This window comes from Anas platyrhynchos, chromosome 7 (genome assembly GCF_047663525.1).
Source record: "Anas platyrhynchos isolate ZD024472 breed Pekin duck chromosome 7, IASCAAS_PekinDuck_T2T, whole genome shotgun sequence".
In the NCBI taxonomy this organism is placed as follows: Eukaryota; Metazoa; Chordata; class Aves; order Anseriformes; family Anatidae; genus Anas; species Anas platyrhynchos.
In genome coordinates, this window is record NC_092593.1 from 14,316,232 (window position 1) to 14,338,079 (window position 21,848).

The following is a 21,848-nucleotide window of genomic DNA, read 5'->3' on the forward strand; positions in this document are numbered from 1 at the left end:
CCACAATGTAGCTTCAGATCCAAGTCAGTCTAGAGGGCTGCTTTTTTCTTTTTTTTTTTTCTTTCTTTCTTTTTCTTTTTTTTTTTCTTTCCCCTCCTCTGCTTTCTGGAGGAGTTGGCACAGCCCTGTGTTATTAGGACATAAGCCAGCTTGTTCTAGTGGAATTTCCTGTCTGATTTTAATTTCCCCCTCATTTTTTTTTCCCCCCTCAAAGTGAGACAGAAAAGCTTTTTAATTGCACTGCCGTAGGTTGGCCTTTCGGGATATTATTATTCTTATTAAGTACTTCCTGTTGGGATGCGGCACATGAGAAGTACCCGGGATCTTGGTGCAGTCAGGGCTTGTGGCCGCCTTGTTTGTTAATAACCGTCAGATTGGCAGCGTCCTCAAAATACATCTTGGCATGACGAGCTGGGCAATTAAGTGATTTTCAAGACTCTCAACGTTTGCAGCTCGAGACCTGCGGAATTAATAAGCTGCACTAGGCCTTCTCGGTTTTGTTTTCTGCTGTTCAGTAGCTGCAGCTCCTCATTCGTCTCACAGAGAGCCAGTGCCAGTGGGAAACTCTAGCTCTGGAAATCAGCACGGAGGTAGAAACGTGCCGTCACTTTGCCGATGGTTTGTTTTGTCCCAAGGAAGGATCCAAGGCTGGCTTAGCAGAAAAAGTTTTTTTCTTTTTTTTTCTTTTCTTTTTTTTTTTATTTCCCAGGAAGTGAAAGTCCTCGGCGATCTGTTTCAGAAACTTCCCGTGTTGGCAGATGTCACTGTAAAAAAGTCAAAGCACTCCAAGTTCATCACTTCCACGTTCTTCTTGTTTTCTAGAGTATAATAGCACGTAAACCACCCTGCTCTCTTTTGGGCTGTTTCTGACAGCAGCTGCAGGTTTCTGGAAGAAGCTTTCTGACGGAAAATGGCTCTGCTTTTCAGCCTCCCGCCGGCTCAGGCTATTTAGGGCTGCAGATGACGGCTGGTGGCAGCAATGCTGCTCTGGAGACATCGCTAATTATCGCGCTCCGTGTCAGGCAGACCTGGGCACCCTGCTGTGGGATTCCCCGGCCAAACCTGGCTGCCGAGAGCCCTTCTTGCACCTTATTTAAAAAATACGGATTCACCCCCTTATGGCTCCTACGTAGCAGTAACCCGAAGACCCTAGGAATCCTTGTAGAATAATAAATAATTCATCACTTTTATTCACAGATGCCTACCTGAATGTCTGAAACTACTTTCACAGAGTTGTCTGCCGGCTGCAGAAAATCTGTTTTCTTGCCGAGAAGGAAAGCACTCCAAAACCATACAGCTTTGGTCACGTGTGAAGCGTGCTGCGAAGCCACCAGCTCCGGTGCAGGGACGTTGCAGAGGTCCTGGTGTCCTCGTGTCCCCACCATCAGCAGCCGGGCTGCCCCTGGCAGGGAGGTGGCAGTGGGATGTCTGCCCCCAGACCTGTGGGGGCCAAGCCCCCAGGCAGCGCTTCAGAGCCAGCAGACAGCAGCTGAGGGATTTCAGGGTTTGATTTCTTAATGGTAAGAGTCGTCTTCTCTGTAGAAAATGTCAATGAACTCTTACATTTTTAATCTAAATTTTCCGTGGAGAGGGAAAGGCCATTTTTAGCCTCACTGTAATTGTTCCAGCTCTCGTGCCCAGGAAAGGACTGACAGGTTTAATGTCCCTAATGACGGTCACGTGGCGCGGAGGAGGAAGCTGAGGAGCCCTGTGTGGAGCTTCAGGATGGGACCAACGTTATGATGAGCAAGACTACCTTGCTTCCATTCAGGCCCCAGTTCATTTAAGCACTCTGCCTCCTTCTTGGGCTGGGGAAGAAATTTTGTGGGGACTGAGCCACTGGGCTGGCCAGCTCTGGGGGTCACCTGGGGGCTCATGGGGGAGGTTTGCTGTGTCTCATGGCTTTTATAACAGCTTTTATTATGCAGGCAAACCTAGGAAGGTGCTTTATTCTGCATAAAGTATGCACTGCATCCCCATGGGCATCCAAAGCCCATGTCCTCATTTCCGTAGTCTGCTCCTTGCCGTGCCTCAGTTTCTCTGAGTGTAAAGTCACACTGACTCTGTCCTGCAGGTGCTTTGAGCTGTCTCTGCTATAATGGTTGTTTTGAGTTTATTTTTTTCTTGTTATTGTGTGTGCATGTGTGCGGTTTGGCAGCTGAAAAAGGGTAAGACATTTTTGATTATTTCTTTTACGCTTGGCATATATCTGCATCCCAGCCCGGCCGCTTCCCCATCTCCCTTCCCACTACCCCTACAAGGTAGTTACCATCACCAGAGGTATTTGTCCTGTAGAAGTTGTTTTTTTTTCTCTTTGTTTCTCACCTTAATGGGTAATTTGGCTTCTGCTGTGTGTGACCTATGTTTACACTAAGCACGTTGCCTCCTCCAGCATCCTGAGGTGTTGTCTGAAAAAAAATAGTTTGATGAATCAGGCTGCCACCGTCTTTCCTCATTACACGTGTTAGAAGAAGAGAAAACTGGTTCTGGCTCCTGCTGGATGGGAACAGCTGGTTGGATGTGCTTCAAAACGGTCTGTAATAGCTAGGGTGGGAGAGGGGTCTCCCTTGGGTGCGCTGGTGGGAGCCCGCCTCCCATTTATCCTTCCCTTAATGTTCGTAGCAGGCCAGAATGAATCTTTGCCATGGTTTTACCCATGAAGTTCCTCTTCTATTTTTGTCAAAGCCACTGAACAGGTAATAAAACAACGTAATAATTAACCGATAATAATTGAAGTATGCTGTATGAAAACCAAACCAAATGCTAACAAGCCAAACAAAAGAAAAGCATGCACGGTGCAGCCCTGTTTATAGTGCTGTCTGCCGGAGTCATTATACACGTTGATATAATAATACTGAGCACTTAATTACCACATCATTTTTAAAGCGCTGTATAAACATTAACCAAACCTCTGAGGTGGGGAGGTATTATTATCTCCATTTTAAGGAGGGGAAATTTTGACACGGCGAGGTTAGTCAGTAATTGAGCATCGTGGAGGCAGGCTGGAGCAGAGGCTGCAGCCTCACGGCTGCTCCGATTCACACTGGGGTTTTGAAGGCTGCTGAAGCACCTGAGATGGCTCCACTGGGACCACGGTGCTGCCATCCAGGGAGGGTGGCTGTCCCTCCGGCACACCTCTGCACTTAGAAAATGTGCACGTTGGTGTAACTTGCAACCATGTAGTTATCTCTTTTGGAGGTAAGTGCGCACCCGGCGTATTTTGCAAAGCACCAAAATAGCGTTTGAGGCTCAGCTCTCTGACGGGGGCTTGGTGGAGCTGAGAGGAGGCTGCTGCCTGTGTGTGCCCCAGCCCCCTCCCCATGCCGCCCGGAGGGGTGGCTGTGGGAATGGCTGTCCCTGCAGAGCAGTTAATATTCGGCGTGGCGGTACATGACTTCATCCGAGGAGAATCCCACAGGCGCACCAGTGTGATCTGCTCTGTCATGTTTCTGTGACCCAATTTTCCCCGTTCTTTGTCTCAGACCTTCCCTGACCCCAGCCCTATTATCTCTTCCAATAATTCACCCGGGCCATTATTAATGGTGCATTAACTTTGGCTGTGCTTTCAGCAAAGATGTTTTTCTTGTGCTTATTCATTCGCTCAACTCACTTAAACAGCGAGATCATTATTCTGGGGACGTCACATGAACACAAAAACACCTCCCTCGCCGACACCTATGGCCCTGCAGCACTTTGCTGGAGGGGCAGCAATCCAAGCACAACACCAGGCCGCTCACAGAGGCAGGCACGGGGGCTCCAGGAGCCACCCACACACTCATGCACCCAGAGACGGGTTCAGCTCCCCTGCCTCCATGCAATGACTGGGCGCTCTGGAGCCCAGCAGCTCTGAAGTGAGAAAGATCTTTGCACTAAGGCTGTGGAGCAAAGCACAATTCACTGTGTGATGTTTCAGGACAAACCTGACGTTTGCCAGTGTAGAGTTGTTGGATGCCAAAATGCGTCCCTTTAAGTCGGGGGCTTTAAAAATGAATGCCACCTCTGATTTAACTAATGCTTGATGCTTTGGGCTGCTTTGGGTAATGAGTGAGTGAAGGGCACATCATGTTTGTTGTAGCTTTAACCTCACCTTTGAGAGGAGAGAGAGACTCTGATATCCAAGAGAAAATACGGGCAGTGAGAAGGGCCTTTGCTTCGGAGATGGGGAAACTAAAAAGTGCCTCTTCTTGTGTCTTAGAAGCTCGTAGTGGTTGTTTCCCTGTTATCCTTTTCAAAGGAGCTAGAATCTGGAAAATAAGAAGTACAAGCTTCAGTGTCGCATTAAGCAGCATCCCACCACTGCCAGTGACAGTGAGGTGAGCTGAGCCAGCACCGCACTGCTGCTGCTGCGTAAACCCTTGCTGATGCTCACCAGCATCTTCTGGCACATCCCCGTCTCATTTTTTCTGGGTCAGCTGTTGGCGCAAAGCTGCTAATGACACCGCAGTGACAGGATCGCGTGAGCTGTTGTTTGGAGAAGTTTTTCTGCCATTAATCCAAACCAATCCAATCCCCCGGGGCTCCAAAGCCTTTTTCAGATAAAGTTGCAGTTTCTGCCTGCTGTGGTTGAGGTTTGCTCTGGGACCTGCTACATGTTTAGACTGTATAGGCTTGGGCAAGTTATGTTGCTTTACTCTGTTTCAGCCCTACTCAAGTGAAAAAAACACATGTGAGCATTGTTTGTCTTCCTAAGGAGTTTTGTTAGTCTTTGCAAGGCAGCTTGTGATCCCCTTATGAAATCCGTGTCATGCATCATAATAATCATAGGAAATCAAGCCAAAAGGCATCTCAAGAGGCCGCTGTTTGTTTTTCCCCTTTTGTAGTATGGGTGGCTTTGCAAATCTGTTAGAAAAAAAAGAAAAGAAAAAAAAAAAAAAAACACACAACATGATAGGTATTGAATTATTCTGACAGCAATCTTTTACTTTTTTTCTTCAACAAATGACTTCTCCTGTTGATTGCGAAATGACCATGCTGATGGCAAAAGGAGCTTGTTCCGGGAGGAGGCTGCCGGACACCCGTAGGAAAACCACGTCTCAGCCCACCTGATGGCTCGGCAGCATGCACGTGCTTTAGATAAACCCCCAGGAGCCCTGAGCACATCAGGTGGCACAGAGGGTGTGTGGGGGGCTTCTGGGCTGTCTCCAAGCCCTGGTCTTGCTGCAGCACCCCAGTTGCAGACGAGTTGCAGGGAGTGCATGTTTGGGCTTCCCCCATCTGAGTATGTCCCTGCCACTGGGGACCACTCCATGTTTCCAGCTCTGCCCCTCTCACTGGAGAGGCTTTCCAACTTATTTTTATCAAAGTGAACCACAAGTGAAACCTGATTCAGTGGTAACGGGTCTGATTTCTTTTCTTCTGCTGCCTTTTTTTAAGTGATAAAGTGAAGCTTGAAGTATTTGGAATAGAAAAAGTTTGTTTGACCCTTCCTAATTCTCCTTTTCGGGCTCAAAAAGAGCAGCTGCAGTGGGTGATGTAAGAACGGCTCCTTTGCTCGCTGTACAAACCCCTACGTGCAGTGTGTGTTTCTCTTGAAGTGCAGGTTTATCTGCAGAGATAATCAAAAGCCTGCATCATCCTCAAAAAATGCCTGTTTCTGATGCCTCCCTCCCCGATTCCTGGGATTTTCGGCAAAGGGACATCCCCTTTAAACCTACATTTCTGCTTCATATCTCTTCCCTTTGAAGCCAGAGGGTTGGCTGGCCTTTGAATAGGCAAGGATGAGAATAGAGCAGTGGGAGGTCCGTGTCTTGCTCATAAACCTTGGCCAGAAAATCAGTTCTGACAAGTGGGGACAGGTAGCGACGTCTTTCCCCTTATCGGGCGGTGCGGCGGAGCAGACGCATTCCTGCAGGAGGAGCAGTTGGGGGCAAGGTGGGGCCTCCCAGCCTCGCCGGCGTGTGCTTCACCCCAGGAGCTGCGTGCCACAGCCTTAATGAGGAGCGATGTTATTTCTGTGAGAAAACACCCTGTTTTTCCATCGGCCCTGCCCCTTGGGTGCTGCTTTGATTTCTCCTCCGGTTTTTCTCTTCCATCCGTGGGAGTTTTTCTGTTGTCCCAGTGCTGCGGGACCTTGGGAGATGTCCCTCAGTGCCTCCTCGCAGCAGCGTGGCCTGGATTTTTCCTGGGGGAAGGCATTTGCCAGGCCTCCCGCTAAAAGCTTCCTCACTCAGTGTAAAGCAATCATCATTAGCGCTAATTGGGCAGCTTTGGGGTTAAATCTGCAAAGATTGCTTGGGTTTGGTAAATCCTCTGCCACCGCAAAGCAGATAATGCTAAACAAAAGATCGCCTTGATTAGATTAAAGTTGGCAAATTCATTGCCCTAATCATCATATTGCCCTTCCCGTGGCTATTCAGGAATACATCACCGTGACTTACTTGAAGTAATTGAATATAATTGTCTTTTTAACTCCTATGTGTAAAACATCCATCTTTGTTAGCGGCGTGCGCTGCTGTCCTGCTGCCAGCTCCCCGTCCTCTTCAGGAGGGGTGGGAAGGAGAAGCAGAGCCGGGCTGACGGTTATGAATCGGTAGCTGATTGCCTACAAAACCATTCATTATTTCTGACCAAGCACCTGGAAGAGGAGAAAAAGGAGCAACACCAGCCACCGATTGGCTTGGCTGCTGCTCCCAGGCAGGGGAGCAGAGGGGAAGCCCCAAAAGAGGGACGATGCAGAGGGAGGTCACCAAAGAGGAGGAATTGCCGACTCTGCCACCATCCAAATAGTCTGAAATGCTAAAAACAAACCAACTGTGCCTGTGGGAGGCAGGAAATTAATGGATTTTTTTCTCCCATTAATAATGAGAGGTGTGAGGGATTCCTTTCAGGTGTCGTTTTTGTAGCAGCAGATAGCCCAGAAAGGAGGCCCAGCAACAGGCACCCCGTGTGTTCCTATTCCCAGCTCTCCTGAGTGACAAGGAAAGACTCGTTTTGCACTAAAAGTTTTGATATTAGCTCAGCCATCACTCACTGTCAGGAGGCAGTTACAGAACAAGATGTAACCTGTCTTGTTTTTCAGAGATTCAGAATCCGGCCTGTTAACAGCTTCATCATTACTAGTGAGTTAAACTGGTCCACAGAAGGGCTAGGGATGATGATGTGACTCCCCGTACCGCTGAAACCTTGCCACGAGTGGCCACCCTGTTTTGGGGAGGATGCAAAACTTTACCAATGGGGATGCCAGCTGGGTTGTGCAGGTTGCCTGCAGGGTCGCAGAAGAGTTACTCCTTTGGATTTATGTTCATGGAATAGCTATGGGGTGAGTGCTGCAGGGAGCCCAGGCTGGTAGAGGTGTCTGGTCCCCGGGGAGGAGGGCAGCAGCTCCAGGTGCCTGCCAGCCTGGGCAGCACTTTGGACTGAGCGTGGGTTTGGTGAGACCAGGGACTGCTGCGCTTCTGACCTGGAAAAACACTGGCTGCCTCTTAAAACGAAGTGTCCTTGTGCGAGGGATCGTCCCTCCCCAGGACGAGCAAAGGGTGAATCCCTCTCCTGCCAAAGCAAATCCTGAAGGATGCAAGTTTATTCTCTGCCTGAGCTGCTTTGGGGGAAGGAGGGGAGGGGAGCAGCAGGGGGGGAGCAGCTAACAGTTACCCTTCTGTGTCCTGACATCAGGCGAGCTGCAAAAATGCTCCCAGTGTATCAGGTCGTGCGCGGTGCCAGCCCTGCGCCGGAGCACGGAGAGCGAGTCTGCTGCGGAGCCTGAAATACTTTCCACCCCGACTACCTTCGCCTAGCGCCTTTCAGCAGAGTTGGCAGGAGGCTTGTTTTTGTGTAGTCTCTCACCTCTCCCGGCAGCCCGGCTGACGTGCCTGTGCCGCGCTCGGGGCTTTGTGCGCTGCAATGGGGGCAGGAGCCGCAGATCCTCGGGCTGATACGTGGGGAAGGACGCGCGCGGGGATTTCGCCCAGGCTTCACGCGATGCAGCCAGGAGGAGTGCAGCCTCGTCGCATGGAGTCGGTGTAGCTCCGTGACGGCTGGAGTCACGGAGGCAAAAGGCTGAATTTTAAGTCTTCGATAGAAAAAGAGCTTGGCACTGCGGGAGTTTGCTCAGCATCAGCGAGAGACGTGGCCCAAGCCTTGGCACTTGGGGTTTGGATGGTGCAGTCCCACTCGACAGGGAGATGCTACCTTTCACGGAGGCAAGTGGCAGTGAAACACCGAGTGCAGACTGGGTGTCGAGGTGCTCACTTAGGAGGTTGAGTTTGGTTTGCTTTCGGTCTGCAGTCAGACAGAAGGGCCTCTGCCAGAAGCCATCGAGAGGATAAGAGGTGTTGGGACAATGTCAAGTAATCTTTTGTGAAGAGCATCAGACTGCCCGCAAAGGCAGAACAAGACCAGCCTTGCGCGTTACAGCCCATTGCTGGTGCAAATCTAGACAGCGGCTTTGTGACAGAGGGCGACCGTATGGTACCGGTACAGAGCCTCTCCTATTTCTTTAGTTTCCGTATTTGTTCTTTAGTATTTCTTCAGTTTCCATAATTTTAGCAGGAGAGGCCCATGCAGCCGGGCAGCGTTGTCGGGGTTGGTGGGAGAAATAACCTGATAAATTTTGTATCAGCTCAACTCGCTCAGATATTCTTGCCGTTAACTTTTGGGGTCAATAATAAATATTAAAACCTGTAGATTTAATAAGTCAATGTAGGTGTTCTCTGCCTTTTGAGACCACTTTATCTTTCCATCAAAGATGAAACAAGCTTCTCAAATGAATAAAAAATAGGGCCTCAAGTGATTACAAGTGAGAGCAATTTGGGCTCCTCTCTCAGAAGCTGGCAGTAGGCACTTTTGAGCCACTTCTGAATGCCTCCACGATTTGCATTAGTGCTGCTCTCTCTGTTAGGTTTTTAGGTAAATATTTCCAGCCTGTGTGTACAGACCTTCGGGAGAGGTGCTTGCTGCCACTCCAGGCGTGGGGGACAACGCGGGTCTGGATCCCGCCAGGCTCTGTTGAGTCTGATTTGCGTTGCAAGTCTAGTTTTCCTTGGTGCTTCCTATAATCTCCTCAAGTTCAAAGAGCGCTTCGCTGCTTGTCTTTGTCAAAAACCCTGTTGGAGATCTTTTATGTCGAAGATGTAGGATTTCTCCGCATGACTTTGATTATTTATTCATTCCACTTCTCTGGTGTATGATAGCGCTGATATCATGAAGACCCCTTGTCTTGCACTGCTCTTGCTCTGAAATTCATGGAGATTTAGTGCCTTTGAAATTGTTTTAAAAGGAAAGGAAAAGTTTTTGAAGTCCCTTTTTTTTTTCTTCTTCTTCTATTCCCCTCCACAGTGCCGCAGCACATTTTTCCAGCCTTCCACGCTCCTTTGCCAATTGACATGCGCCACCAGGAAGGACGATACCATTACGAACCTCACTCTATCCACGCTATCCACGGGTAAGTCTTGCACCTCTGCTCCCGAGCCTCACTAAAACCTTGGCTGCCCATGCTGCGCCGAATCTCTGCTGAAGCGTGGGGCACTCGGTGCCCTCCTGGCTGTACAGCTCTGTTAAACCTACAGAAGTGCCGAGCAGCGCCGGGATGGGAGTCCTGGGGTTGGGGTTGGCATGTGGTTTTGTGCTCATGGAGTTTCTCACGTCACAACGTACCTGGGTCCTTTCTGGCACTGTCTTGGTGAAGCCCCAGTGCTGCGCCCGCTGTTTGCAGACCCCCCCGTGCCGTTCCTCCCTGCCCTGCGGTTTTGGGAAAGATGGTGAAAAGCTGCCAGGCATGCCATAATTGGGTTTGCTTTCATCGGACAACAGCCCAGACAGGCTGAGTAGTGTTTACAAAATGCGGTAGAGAGGTAGGTCCTCATGCGGGTGTCCACATGTGCTCTGAAGGAGCAGGACCATGGGTTTTGATGGTGACCTCTTGAGAGCACCCTGGTCTCTTGGTGGCTGATGGCCAGCGAGGACAAGCACTGACTGGGGGCTGTGCAATCATGTTGATCTCCTAATCTGGGACATGACAGCCCAGTTATCCTTGGAGAACAGTGAGGACATGTTTGTAGAGAGATTTGGGTTCACCTGCTATGATCTTTGAGCAGGGCAGGGAAGAAGGAGTCAGTGGAGTTGCGAGCAGGAGGCTGTAGTGATCATGTTGCCAGGAGGGTTACTTCTCATCCCTGAAACGTGCCTGATGAGGAACAGCCTGATGAGGTTGGTGGTCCCACAGCTGCCCCAAAATCCCTCAGTCGGTGGCTGTAACTTGAAGGGCAGTCCCAGGGCGCTCAGCGTAGGGGAACCCACAAGAGCTGGAAACATTTTATAGGAAGAGCAAGGGAAAGTGAAATAGGACTCATCAAGTAAAAAAATCTCATCTCTGTTGTCTCCAAAAAGGGCAGTTCTCCATGGCTTTGCAGGGCTGTTTTAAAGCCGTGCTTTTTCTGGACAGGTGTGAGCAGGGAAACAGCCCTTGGGAGGCAAGCAAAGCAGAAACCAGCAACCATGAGATCTGTGGAGTCTCACGGCTATGAGGGCTTTATTCCGATTCCAAAATGCTGCGGGAAAAAATGATAGGGCATTCCCCTGGATCCTAGCAGAAGACAAGTCGTTGTCTTTTTGGCTGGCAGTCAATTTGACTGGATGTTTAAAGGGGCAGAGCAGCTCCTTCCATACTGCATGCAAAGGGGAATAGACAGAAAGGTTGCTGAAGTGGGAAGCCAAAACTGGGGATTCAGGGGGGCTGAATGAAACAGTTCTGATCTTGCCCGCATGTACATATAAGAATTGTAGAAGAAAAGAACACAGATTAATTTAAAACTGTAGTCGGAGACAGGTAATAAGCCAGAGCTATGGTTTATACAGCAAACACAGACTTCTGAAAGAGATGTCTTCAAAATTGTGGTTCGGAGGGAGGGTGGCAGATGTTCAGATGTTTGGCACAAGTTATTTGTGTGCCCCAGGAAGCTAGATAAAGTCAGCCCTAGCATGCTGTTACAGAGCATGGTTAGGTCTGTCCTCTCGCCGAGCTGGCACTTGGGAAAGCATACAGTGACCACGCTCCCCTTCACTCCTCCTGGTGCTGCATCTGCCCAGGGGCACCATGGCAGTGATTTTGGTAGGGCCACCGAGCAGGCTGTTCTCCAAAATGCAACCCAAAACTTGCCAGTTAGTGCCACGTACCCGGGAATCATATCCCCCTGTGATGAGAGCCAGCATTTTATCACATTGGGGTTCTCCGACTGATCAACCCTGGCCAAGCTTATAGTGCTGACAGATCAGGTGTTCGGTTCATCTGTGCCAGTATTAATACTCTGCTGTCCTAGCAGTGGCCACGTTTGTCCGTCAGGGGACCAAGAGTGCCCTGCTTAGGGTTTGGGTAGAGTTGTCTGTAAATACCTACTGTCCTTATTCGGGGCCCTTCGCCTTCCCAGCAGCAGCTTTCGCTAAAATGACTTCTGAAGTACCAACAGGAAAGTTTGTTTGTTGGTCTTAGAAGAGGAAACAGTTTTCTTGGAAACTGTGGGTAAGATCAGACTTGTTACTTGGTCATGGTGCTGAAGTGTGAATGGGGAAGCACTCAAGTGGCGTTGCCAACCGCTTCTTGGCCGTATTTTTTTTTGTGCAAAGATTTCAGTGGTCTTTCTGAAGCTGCAGAAGGTACCACGTTTGTTGACTGCAATATCAAATGCAGCTTTTGTGAGCGTGCAAGTGTGTGCATGTGTCAGTGCCGTGTCCTGGGCCTTATTCTGCTATCAATTAAAGAGGGTTTTCTTCTGCAGCTACAGCAAAGCCTGTGTTTTAAGATCAAGGGAATACTGCTTCTGTCTAGCTCTCTTTTCCAAGCATGCAGACTATGGCATAACCACATTGGGAAAATCCTCACCAGCTGTGCAGTTAATCTTCACCATTTTTTCTCTTAATTTTATCTGCAAATGTTTAAAACTCATCTCCAGCCCTTTCCTCCTGTAGTTTTTGTTCTTCTTCTCTCTTGTCTTCCCCTTATCTCCTCCAGTCTCTGCTCCAGATATCACAGCATAGTGCTCACCACCCCTCACTGCGGGATGTCCAGCATGAAATCATCCAGAACATGGTGGTGGAGTTGGGCTAGGACATGCTTAGCAGTTGTGGCTCTTGTTGGCTTGGCTGGGTGGACTCTGTGGGCACTGTTGAGCCTCTGGAAATTTGTACTTCATCCTGGTGGTGCAGAAACCCATTCTTCTGTTTAGAGTAAATAACTAGTTGGAAGGGGAAAAAAAAAAAAAAAGGCATATTTTCACTCTAGAAAATTATGGTAGATGTTTGGAGGAAAATTAGCGTCGCTGAGTTTTGGCTTTATGATTAATGGGATCACTGCCTGACAGAGAGCCCCCAATTCATCAAGCCCATATTCTAGCTGTCTGCTGTCTTGCTGGTACCAAAATTAACTAATTACATGAACATTGCACAGCAAATTAAATGTAGTCTCTTTTGTTGCTAACTATGGGGTCTTATTATCCGCCTGCTGCATTATGTCAGAGGTTTGTTCCTGATTGCTTGATGTGACATGGCCGTGTGTGCCCCTGCACTGCTGTTTTCTTTGGGGCTAATGTTAGCATACATGTAAGTTGTTTTATCCTAACTGGAGGGAACTCATCTGTAGGTCCCCTGAGCAGGAATTTTGGCACCCTTTTATTGAGAATATGGTGGGAATATGGAAAACTCAAACAATAAAAGGCAAGCACCAGGATGGGCCTGAATGATTTTCTGCATTTCTGCTCCCTGTTTCATTTTTTCTGTTCGAGTCTCTTCCATGTTAAGCATGTTGAGAGCTTGAGTCTTCCTCACTGAACATTTAGTATATATGTCCAGTCGCTGGTCATGGTGGTAGTGCCTTGAAATACATTTCTAGAGATCTTTATCTGGATAAAATAGTGTTTCTCCAGTCAATAGGACATCTCACTTTTCTATACAACCTCTGGTATTTTTACTGACTTGGTGATAACCGTTTTTTCACTTTTGGAAGTGGTGTCTTTTCTGACATTAAGAACAATTTGGCAGAATCATGGTGCTTACTTGGCTAGTTTAGCAAAATGAAATATTTCATTCAGATGATCCTTGAGCTCTGCTGTGCAAATTGACAGAAATATTGTGGATTTGAGACATCATCTTGGATTTTGATGTTAATGGTCATATGGAGGATGAAAGGAGAGGCAGGACTGTAGCACAGTGGACACCACAAAAGTGCAGAGTGGAGCAAAACTGAATGTGAGAGAAAATCTCTTCTGGGGCTGTGGAGGTCCAGCAGAATGACTGAATGAAATTGCATTGGTACATGTAAATTGTATGAGGTACCAGTTCTCCAAAACAGTGTTCATTTGATGGAAATAACAGAAATAAGTTTGCAGATTCCCAACCCTTTTCTGCATCATTGCGATAGTGCATTAACTTGCACAGCCGTGTTCTGGTTTTCCCCCCAGGATTCACACCTCTTCTGTAGCACAGGGTGGCCCATGCTCCATGGATGGGGAATGATGGGTGTTACATGTGGCTCTTGCATGCTGCTTTTCTTGATTTGTCAGAATTTCACTCTGAAACATTGGCTTTAAGGCAGAGCACAGGTCAGCGTTACCTGAGTGAAAGTCCTCAGCAGGTTCAAAGCTGAACCAAGGAGATTCACTTCATACATTAAAATAAGTCCTTTTTTAGCAGAGGGGATAGTTGATATTTTAGTGAGCTTCTTCATGAAAGCTCGCTCCACTGGAGCCCCGTCTCTGCAATAACTCCCTCCTCTGTACACCAAGGGGACTCTTCGAGGCAGCTTTGGAAGATCAAGCCCTTAACTACAGAGGGAAGCTGCTGGCAGAGACGGCAGGTGAGCACTGATAGCTCCCTTCCACTCCCCACTTTTAGGTGTGCTTAGCTACTCTCGACTATTTTATTTCTAAAGCACAACAAAAATAACAAAAAAACTCCTTAGCTCAGCTTAAAAGTCCCTGCCAATGCAAGAGCCTTCGGGCTAACCCTTGTAAACAGCATGCCTAGGCTTGACTCAGCAAGAAGCTTTTTAACAGTAGCTCCTAAACTGTGGTTAAAACCCATCAGGCATTACACAGTGTAACAAACAAAAGCAGCCTTGTTTTTCTACTGACATCCCGGTGGTGTTACAGGATGCAGTTCTGACATTATTTATTAACAAAATATTGTTGTTGCTCTTCTGTCCACATATCAAAGTAATTTTGGGGGGGGGGGGGAAAGAACACTCTAAACTCGTAATCACAAAATTTCATGGCTTTTGTGAGGACTCATTTGTCCTGAAGACCTAAAGATAGAGAAGATTCCACCTCCATGATAATGTGTAGTTGCCCTTAATTTCCCTTGGTAGGGTTTTTATCTGGATTAATCATGGATCTTCCTGCATTTCCCTGAGATCTTAATATATTACAGATTTTCCCTGATATTCAGCCTACACCGTTTTCCTTTATCTGATCCTATTACCCCTCCTTGTTGAAGTTTGTTTTCTTGTCGCTATGTTAAAAATTGCAGAACACCTTTTCAGGATTGGCTCCAATGCTCCCAAGCACATTAGGCAGAGTGATTCACAGGCGGGCAAGGTGGCTGTTAAACTTTTCATCATAAAAAGGCTGTGGCTTAAGTGTTTACAAAATGGCCAAATTTAACCTCGAAAACCACGATTTTCCATGTCGGGTATCTGTTTCAGGCTGGTTTTCTCTTTCCTTTGTTTTGTTTTTGTGAGATTCAGCCAAGGGAGGCCAAGTGGGGTTAAGGGAAAATATGTTGTTTAGCCATACAAAAAATAATAATCATCATCTTATAATGGTGCTCTGAGAAACACCAGTGTCTCCTACTTTAGGGCTGGAATTTGCTACTGTCACAGATGTGCCTTTTTCTGTACATATTGGAAAAATAAAACTAAAAAAAAAAATACAGGGGAGAGGTGCTAGAGTTTGGAGGGAAATTTTCTGAGCACCCCATGGCACTGACTGTGCTCCAGCCCAGCCGACTGGGGGTGTCCTATCAGAGCTCTCCATTTTCTGTCAGGGCTTACACTCATCCCCTGCACCCTGCACCATCAGGAGTGCGTAGAGCAGCTTCGGTTGTCCTTGTAGGACAGTGCTCTTGTGAGACTCCAGCTTTGATCCCACCAGGTGGCTTGGGATGGGACCCAGGTAAAGGTTGTTCCCGCAGCACGGACACTGCTGGGCTGAGCTGCAGAACGTACGCATCAATAAAACGTGTGTGTTTTCATATTTGCTCTGCTACCAGAGGAGAAAATCTTTGGCAGGTTGTGATTGATGGTACTGTGCTGCTTTGGAGATAGAGCGAGCTCCCTCCGGAGTCAAAGCAAACAGCTGCTCAGAGAGGCCTTCTTATGTGTTTTGCAAACTTTTACGACTTTCACCAAATAGACACATCACTCGTTTGGGAAACAGGTTTGGGGGCTCCCACATCCAATTTATTCTGTTCCCTTCTTTCCCACATGCTTCTTTTATTTATTTAAGAAAATAAGAACGTGCAAGTGCGCGATGGTTTGCAGAGGCTGGTCCCCTTCAGAAGGCTGGTTCAGACCTCTCCCTGCTCTGTAATTAGCAGGAGTGTGTTGCTTTTAGGTGGCTCTTTGGTAACCTACAGGAGGTGATTTGGGGAACTATCAATACCGCTCTCACTGTAAAACTACCAGGATTAACACTTGATGGTTACTTGATCCTTCTCTAGGAGACTAGAGATGAAACTGCTCTTCTTTTTTAGGAGCTGGAAAAACTACTTTAATTCCATCTGTGCTTTCGTTTTCCCTTCTCTAAAATGCCCTTACAATAATTCTCACCCCTTTATGTTTTGAGAGCTAAGAAAAGTTGGGGCTAATTAGCTGTCTGAGACTCATTCGGCTCCCCAGAAGGGGCTTGTGGCATGTTTTCAGGTCTCAGGACTTTCCTGTACACAGCGTACCCGACTGTGCAGAAACTGAGAAGGTACACGCTTAACATTTTCTGACCTCAGTACGATGACAGGCTAATCCAAAATCGTGATCAAGGCATGAATGTTTCTGTAGGTTTTTCCAATCTGGATAAACCATTCTAGGGGAATAAATCTCCCTTTTGAACCTGGTTAACAAGTTTCACGCATTTTTCATTATAAGAGGTATTTGCACATCTACGCTGTTATGAAATTGAGAAGATAGTTTCATCGTATGTATTTAATTAAAGTTGTCAGAATACTTTCAAAAACTCAGAGCTGAAATCCAGGGGGGACCTGAAGGTGCATAGTTTTTGAGTCACTAAAGTATGCAGTCAGACGCAAGGTCCTGCAAATCAGACTTGGAAATGTTTGGGTTGGATCTTTGGTTTCTGTGTGCTGCCATCGTCACATTGGAGTGAGGGGCCTCGGTGAGCTCAGGTGGAGTCGTGCCCATTAGCACTCGGTGAAGATCTGGGCCACCAAGCTGCTGGGGCTGTGACACCACAATTTACTGAATGAAAAACTGCAGCTCTAATTTAGCCTAATCACCGCCAGAAGTGTAAAAATGGCTAGGAGGTTTTACTATTGGGAATAAGAGCCTGATCTCTCAGGTCTTTTATGTAAACCTTTGGCATGTGTTCGTTTAATATGATGTCACTCTGTAATCCACCGCTGCTTTTAAATGTCATTCTCAGAGCTTCATGTCAGCAAGTCTTAAGTGATAATCCCTCTGCTTACATCACTTTACAGTAGATTAAAAGTGACTTCATGCTTCTACCTTATCCGCTGTTAAGCTTGTGCTTTAGGAGAAATTTATTTGAACTCTCTTCTCCCACTGCTTTCTAAAGAGTTTCTAAAGAGAGTAAGGGTCTTTCAGAACCTGTCTTAATGGTATATCCCACTTTCCTTTGCTTTCAGCATCCTCTGAAAATGGATAAATGTTCGGTGCCAGTCTCCTGCCCTTTCAAGCCCCAATGTCATGAATGTGTTTCCTACCAGTTTTCTTTCAGCTAAAAGCAGAGCGCTGCCCCTCCTGGCCTTTCCTTTTTCTTAATCCTAAATAAATCCCCCTTCTAGATGGTGTTTTCTCTCTCATCAGCTTCTTATAGTTGTGAGGACAGGACACAGTGAAGACTTATTTGCCTCAGTACTGCTCCTGTGTAGCACCTTCTGTCCAGCACAGGGGTGCACGGGCTCCCCATTTCTGCTCCTGTAGCTCCTGGTTAAACTTCTACTCCATCCTGTAGCAAATTCTTTTTCAGCCTACAGAGCTCTCTTGACAGTTCGCCTCCCTAGTTCACCCTCCTTCTTTTCTGCCTGAATTTCACCCTCCTGCTCCTAGCACACCTCCTCCTGTAACACTCCCCTCCAGATACTTGCTGCATGTTGTCATATCCTTCCTCCCGCAGTAATGAATTGGCCAGGCTGCAGCCTGCAATGTATGCTCAAATATCAATCTGCTCAGCCTCCTCATTTTCATTGTGTTTCTCTGAAATCCTTCCAGTGTGTGTGGAGATAAATGGACATAACCCATCCATCCCACTGGCTTGCTAAATGAAGGTTGCAGCACATCACTTTTCAGGTGCTGGTTAATCTGGATTCCCAGCTACCAGTGGCCATGGGAAGCAAATAACACAAGGTGCTGAGAGATAAAAACAAATAGCAGGATTGCTGGCCTGTGATCCTGGAAGAAAAATGCAGGGTTTGTAATGTCCATGCAGAGCGGAAATTTTAAAATCTCATCCAAAAGTTCCCCCCACGCAATAAAGTGCAGCGAAGTCAATTTACCCTGGAAGGATGAAGGACTGAGTCAACTCTGCTGGGATTAGAACATGTGGTTCGAGGGATCCTAGGTATTTCGGGTCTGATTCTCAGACCACCCAGATGGCTGGGGGGAAAGGAAAAAATAATAATAATAATAAAAAAAAGGACCCTATTTGGCAGAACTCTGGATACCCTGCCTGCAGCTAACGCCGTGCACTCACATCTGCACAAATCAAAGGGCAGAGCTGGGTGCTGTTACTCTGACAAATCTCAGATCTGCAGAGCACTCCTGCGGGAACACGTGCGTTTAAGTGGGCTTCCTAGATCCCCGAACCTGACACTGAACCACGTATGTATGTTTTTTTTTCCGTGTGCCAGACCATTTTGAGAATTTGTGATTTTACAAAATTTTCTGCCTCGGAGGCTTTTCATGTCTGTTCTTTCATGTTTCACCGTACAACTAACAGAGCTAAAGTTTAGAACATTACTCAGGGGTCAGTTTTTAAAAAGTGCCTGTGTGATTTAAGATCGTAAGTCCCACTGTACTGGGTCTGGCTAACAACATTATTTTGAAAGTGGGTGTTGTGGGTTTCAAAATAATGTTGACCTTTAGGGCCAGCTTGTCAACTGCTAGAAACACAAAGGCACAGTGAGCTTTCCAAACGCAGCACATTCCAGTTAATGTCAAACTCTCCCAAGCTTCATTGAAGCTCAGGACCCCCAAGCCAGCCCTGGTAAAAGAGTTAAGTACCTAGAAAATAAGAAAATAACTGTAAAGAACATGTTAATATGGATGTTTGGAGTCCAGTTTTCAATACTGGGTTGTACAGCTCTTGAGTTCCTGTAGCACTGATGGGGATGTTTTCTGCCCAACCTTCTCTCTCTGATAAGGCCATGCATGTGGCAAAGTTTATGGAATAATGTGGTATGGAAAAACTGTACTCGAGGCTTACTGATATCATAGGACGGACTCCACTTTAAGAGCAAATCTGCTGTGTGCCCCACACTCACTTTATTGGCATGTATGGGACTGGGTTGTGATAAAGTTGATGGTGGTAGCTGATAGTGACACAGAAGATTGTGACTCTCTTAGGAATTTTTATACTGATACTGGGGGAACACCTTGCAGTGTGGCAGGAGCCAAGCAGATAGGACATATCCTCTCCCACCCCCCAGGCAGCAGAAGGGCCCACACCATGGTGTCCCCACTGCCAAGTGCCTGCTGTTGGATTAAATGTGAGAGTTGGGTTCTAGCACCAGCTCCTGCCCTTTCTATAAGTATTTCTTTTGTACAGACCTCCTCACAGCAGAGGTATTTCTTTCTGCCTCAGCTCATTTTCCCTCTCTTACACTCCTCCCTACCCATGTCGCTTACAAGAGCAGCTGGGTGCACTCAGGTGTGCATGGAAAATATGCCAGGGCTTCACGTGGAACTGAAATGCTCACATTGAGCTTTCTCTCAGTTCCAGTCTCTCTGAAAGATAAACGTGTTCCTAAATCCTGTGAGGGCCTTTGAAATCTTTTCCTTTTGATCCTGTAAAAGCATCCTGAATAAGAATTTGTCTTACTCCTCCTCTTGCTTCTTCATGGAGTCTTTCCTAGCTTGGTTGTGGAGCTACTTACGTGGCTTTTGATTTGCAAACCAGCTGCAGAACGCGTTACCTGCTGATTGAGTGCTTCATCTGAAAGCCTCTTAAGATCCCACAGAGTAACCACACATCCCAAATTACCACTGGTAGAGGAAGGACTACCAGATTGTGGTTAATACATGACAAATAGGAAAGCTTCGAGCTTACAGCTGCATTAAGGCGATGTTCTTACATGCATATTCTTGTTTGAGACTATTTGTCTGAGTTCTGAGATAAAACACTTGATTTCATATGCTATCTTTCATCCCAACTCAAGTGCAGCATGATATTTTACAGGAGAAAACTGCATTATAGATGTCAAAAAGCAGGGTGTAGAAAGATAAGGTAGTGAAAGAAGTAAAGCATTCAGTCATCAAATCAGTAAATGAAGGGAAGATCAATCTAATGGGGATTAACAAAGAAAGAGATGAGATGTTTGTAGAAGAGATTTGGAAAGAAATGATGAGCTGGTGAGGCAGAGGGACATAGAGAAAGTGATCTAGGCTACAGGACTGTTTTTACGTCTCTCCGCATTCAGGAAAACACCCAAGTATATGCATAATCAGAAATGCACGCTTAAGTGTTGACTTCAGAGGAATTTAAACGTGTGTTCACATACTGTCCTGGACAGAGGCATTCTTCTGAAGATGCCATAAAATAGAAATCATTACTAAACCCCCCTTTGTGTAGTCCTGCTGGAAAAAAAATAGTTAATATTAGAGATTTTTCATGTGACAACATAGATTTGGCAGCTGAATTCAGACCTGTTACAGTAATGGATTATTTGTTGGTATTCTTATGATGAGCTTCACTTCAGTAATGTTTCTCTAGATAATTTTGGCAAAGTAGAAGTCAAGGTCTAAGAGGGACTTGAAGAGGGACTACAGCTCCATGGTTACTTCCACGTAACATTGCTGTGAGTCACTGGGATCCTGGGGCTGTGTCAAAGCTGGACTTGGAGGAACCTGGCCATGGTACCATGTTCAGAAAGACTCTCAAGGAGCCATGGGTGATTTCTGTTCCCTGGAAGGAACTGAAATGAGGTCTTTGCTGCTGTTTTACCCTGGTCACAAGGCACTCAGTTTGTGATGGCATCTTGGGCTGAGTGGTGGTACAGCACGAGAGTTAGTATGCAGCAGGGGCCAGGTCAGGGTGGATTCTAATATATGTAGACCAGTGAGAAGAATATTGAAGTTGGCTCCCAGGGGAGAAATTATGTGAAAGTTATTTGTAGCTTTTTCCCTAGTCCTCCAGCCCAACTGTTTCTGTGTAAGAAGTAATGCCAAGAACCCATGGAAAGCAAGGTATCTGCAAAGTTTTGTCCAGCTGAATGCTTTGATATAGCTCTTACCTGTTCGTATATTATTCCCAGTAAAAGTCTCTAAACAGAGAACCGATCATGCTGAAAACACTGTTGGCAGATCCCAAACCACTTTATTCACTTGAATAAAAAAGACTTTCAAACTCCGTCTAAATTTCCAGCCATTTTTGGAAAAAAAGTTGTACACACACACATAACCAAACCAAATTTTGAGTTAGGTCAGGAAAGTTCAAACCTTCCCTCGGGGCAGTCAATGATGAGATGACCAGAATGGAAGAGAATAAATGGAATTGAGCCAACTTAGATATTTTGCAACCCATGTCTTTTTAAGAATCCCATGGGACCCTTCCTGAGGACAAATATGGTGGACTTTGGGGCTCTGATGGATAGGAATGACAGCCGCTCCGTGTTCCTCACCAGAGCATCGTCACATGGCATTGCCTAGTGAGTCAGAGGGAAAGGCTCTCTCCCACCAACACCACTTCCTCTGTGTCCTGGGATTTTCTTTGCAAGTCATCTATTCAAGACTTGGCTGGGTCTTGACCTCTCTTGGCATGTGAGATCTAAACCTGGTATGACTCCAGATTCCCCTCAACCGCGTCTGGTTTGAATCCTGTCAGTGCCGAGACGAGTGTTACCGCAAGAATAAGAAACTCTTCAAAGCGTTGTTTGTTTGTTTTTTAAAGAGCTGGCTTCTGCCAAATGTGAAGAAGGTAAGAGCATGGTGAGCTGTAGCTTCTTTCCCTTCAGGTCCTGATGTGCTGATGGAACTCAGGATCCTATCAGCCTGGTTTCTCCATGTTTGATATCTGCAGAGGAGGGTTTGCATTTCTGTTGAAGTATGTGACGGTTTTTGATAAGAACAGATGCTGAGCAGAGACTTGGGCTTGGTTTGCACACAGACAATGCGTTGCTTCAGGTATGTCAAACTGGTGCAGTGTATTGGGTGAGTGACCTGTCCCAAGGTGACTCTGAACGGCACAAACTGAGGGACAGAAAATTCCTCGAGGTGCCTTGTGCTGAAGAGCAGATCTTGCTTCCTCCCCATAAACTTCCGCTGGATTCAGTGGTTTCCTATCCCTTCATTTGGTTTTTGACTGCATTGCCAAACTGGCCTTTATCCAGATTCTGGTTGCTGTGATTGATTTCATTGCTTTGCCTTTCATAAACCCAACCCCAACCCTACCGGCTCTGTGTTCATTGGTGGCTTTTCTCCCAGGCAGGGCAATTTTGTGGTTCACACATTCACCGGC

General features: G+C 46.8%; 1 protein-coding gene across 9 annotated transcripts in view; it reads left to right on the plus strand.

Moving 5' to 3' along the window:
• The window catches only part of GLI2 (GLI family zinc finger 2), a 189,244-nt gene that overhangs the window by 112,108 nt on the left and 55,288 nt on the right, over positions 1-21,848 (plus strand). For 7 of the 9 annotated variants that reach the window (XM_027461189.3, XM_072040761.1, XM_027461186.3 and 4 more), the window contains one exon: positions 9,274-9,379. The exons of the other annotated variants lie outside the window; for them this stretch is intronic. In XM_027461189.3, the coding sequence (XP_027316990.2) occupies positions 9,274-9,379 (106 nt within the window). The remainder of the gene's footprint in view (positions 1-9,273; positions 9,380-21,848) is intronic. 9 annotated transcript variants of the gene reach the window in all.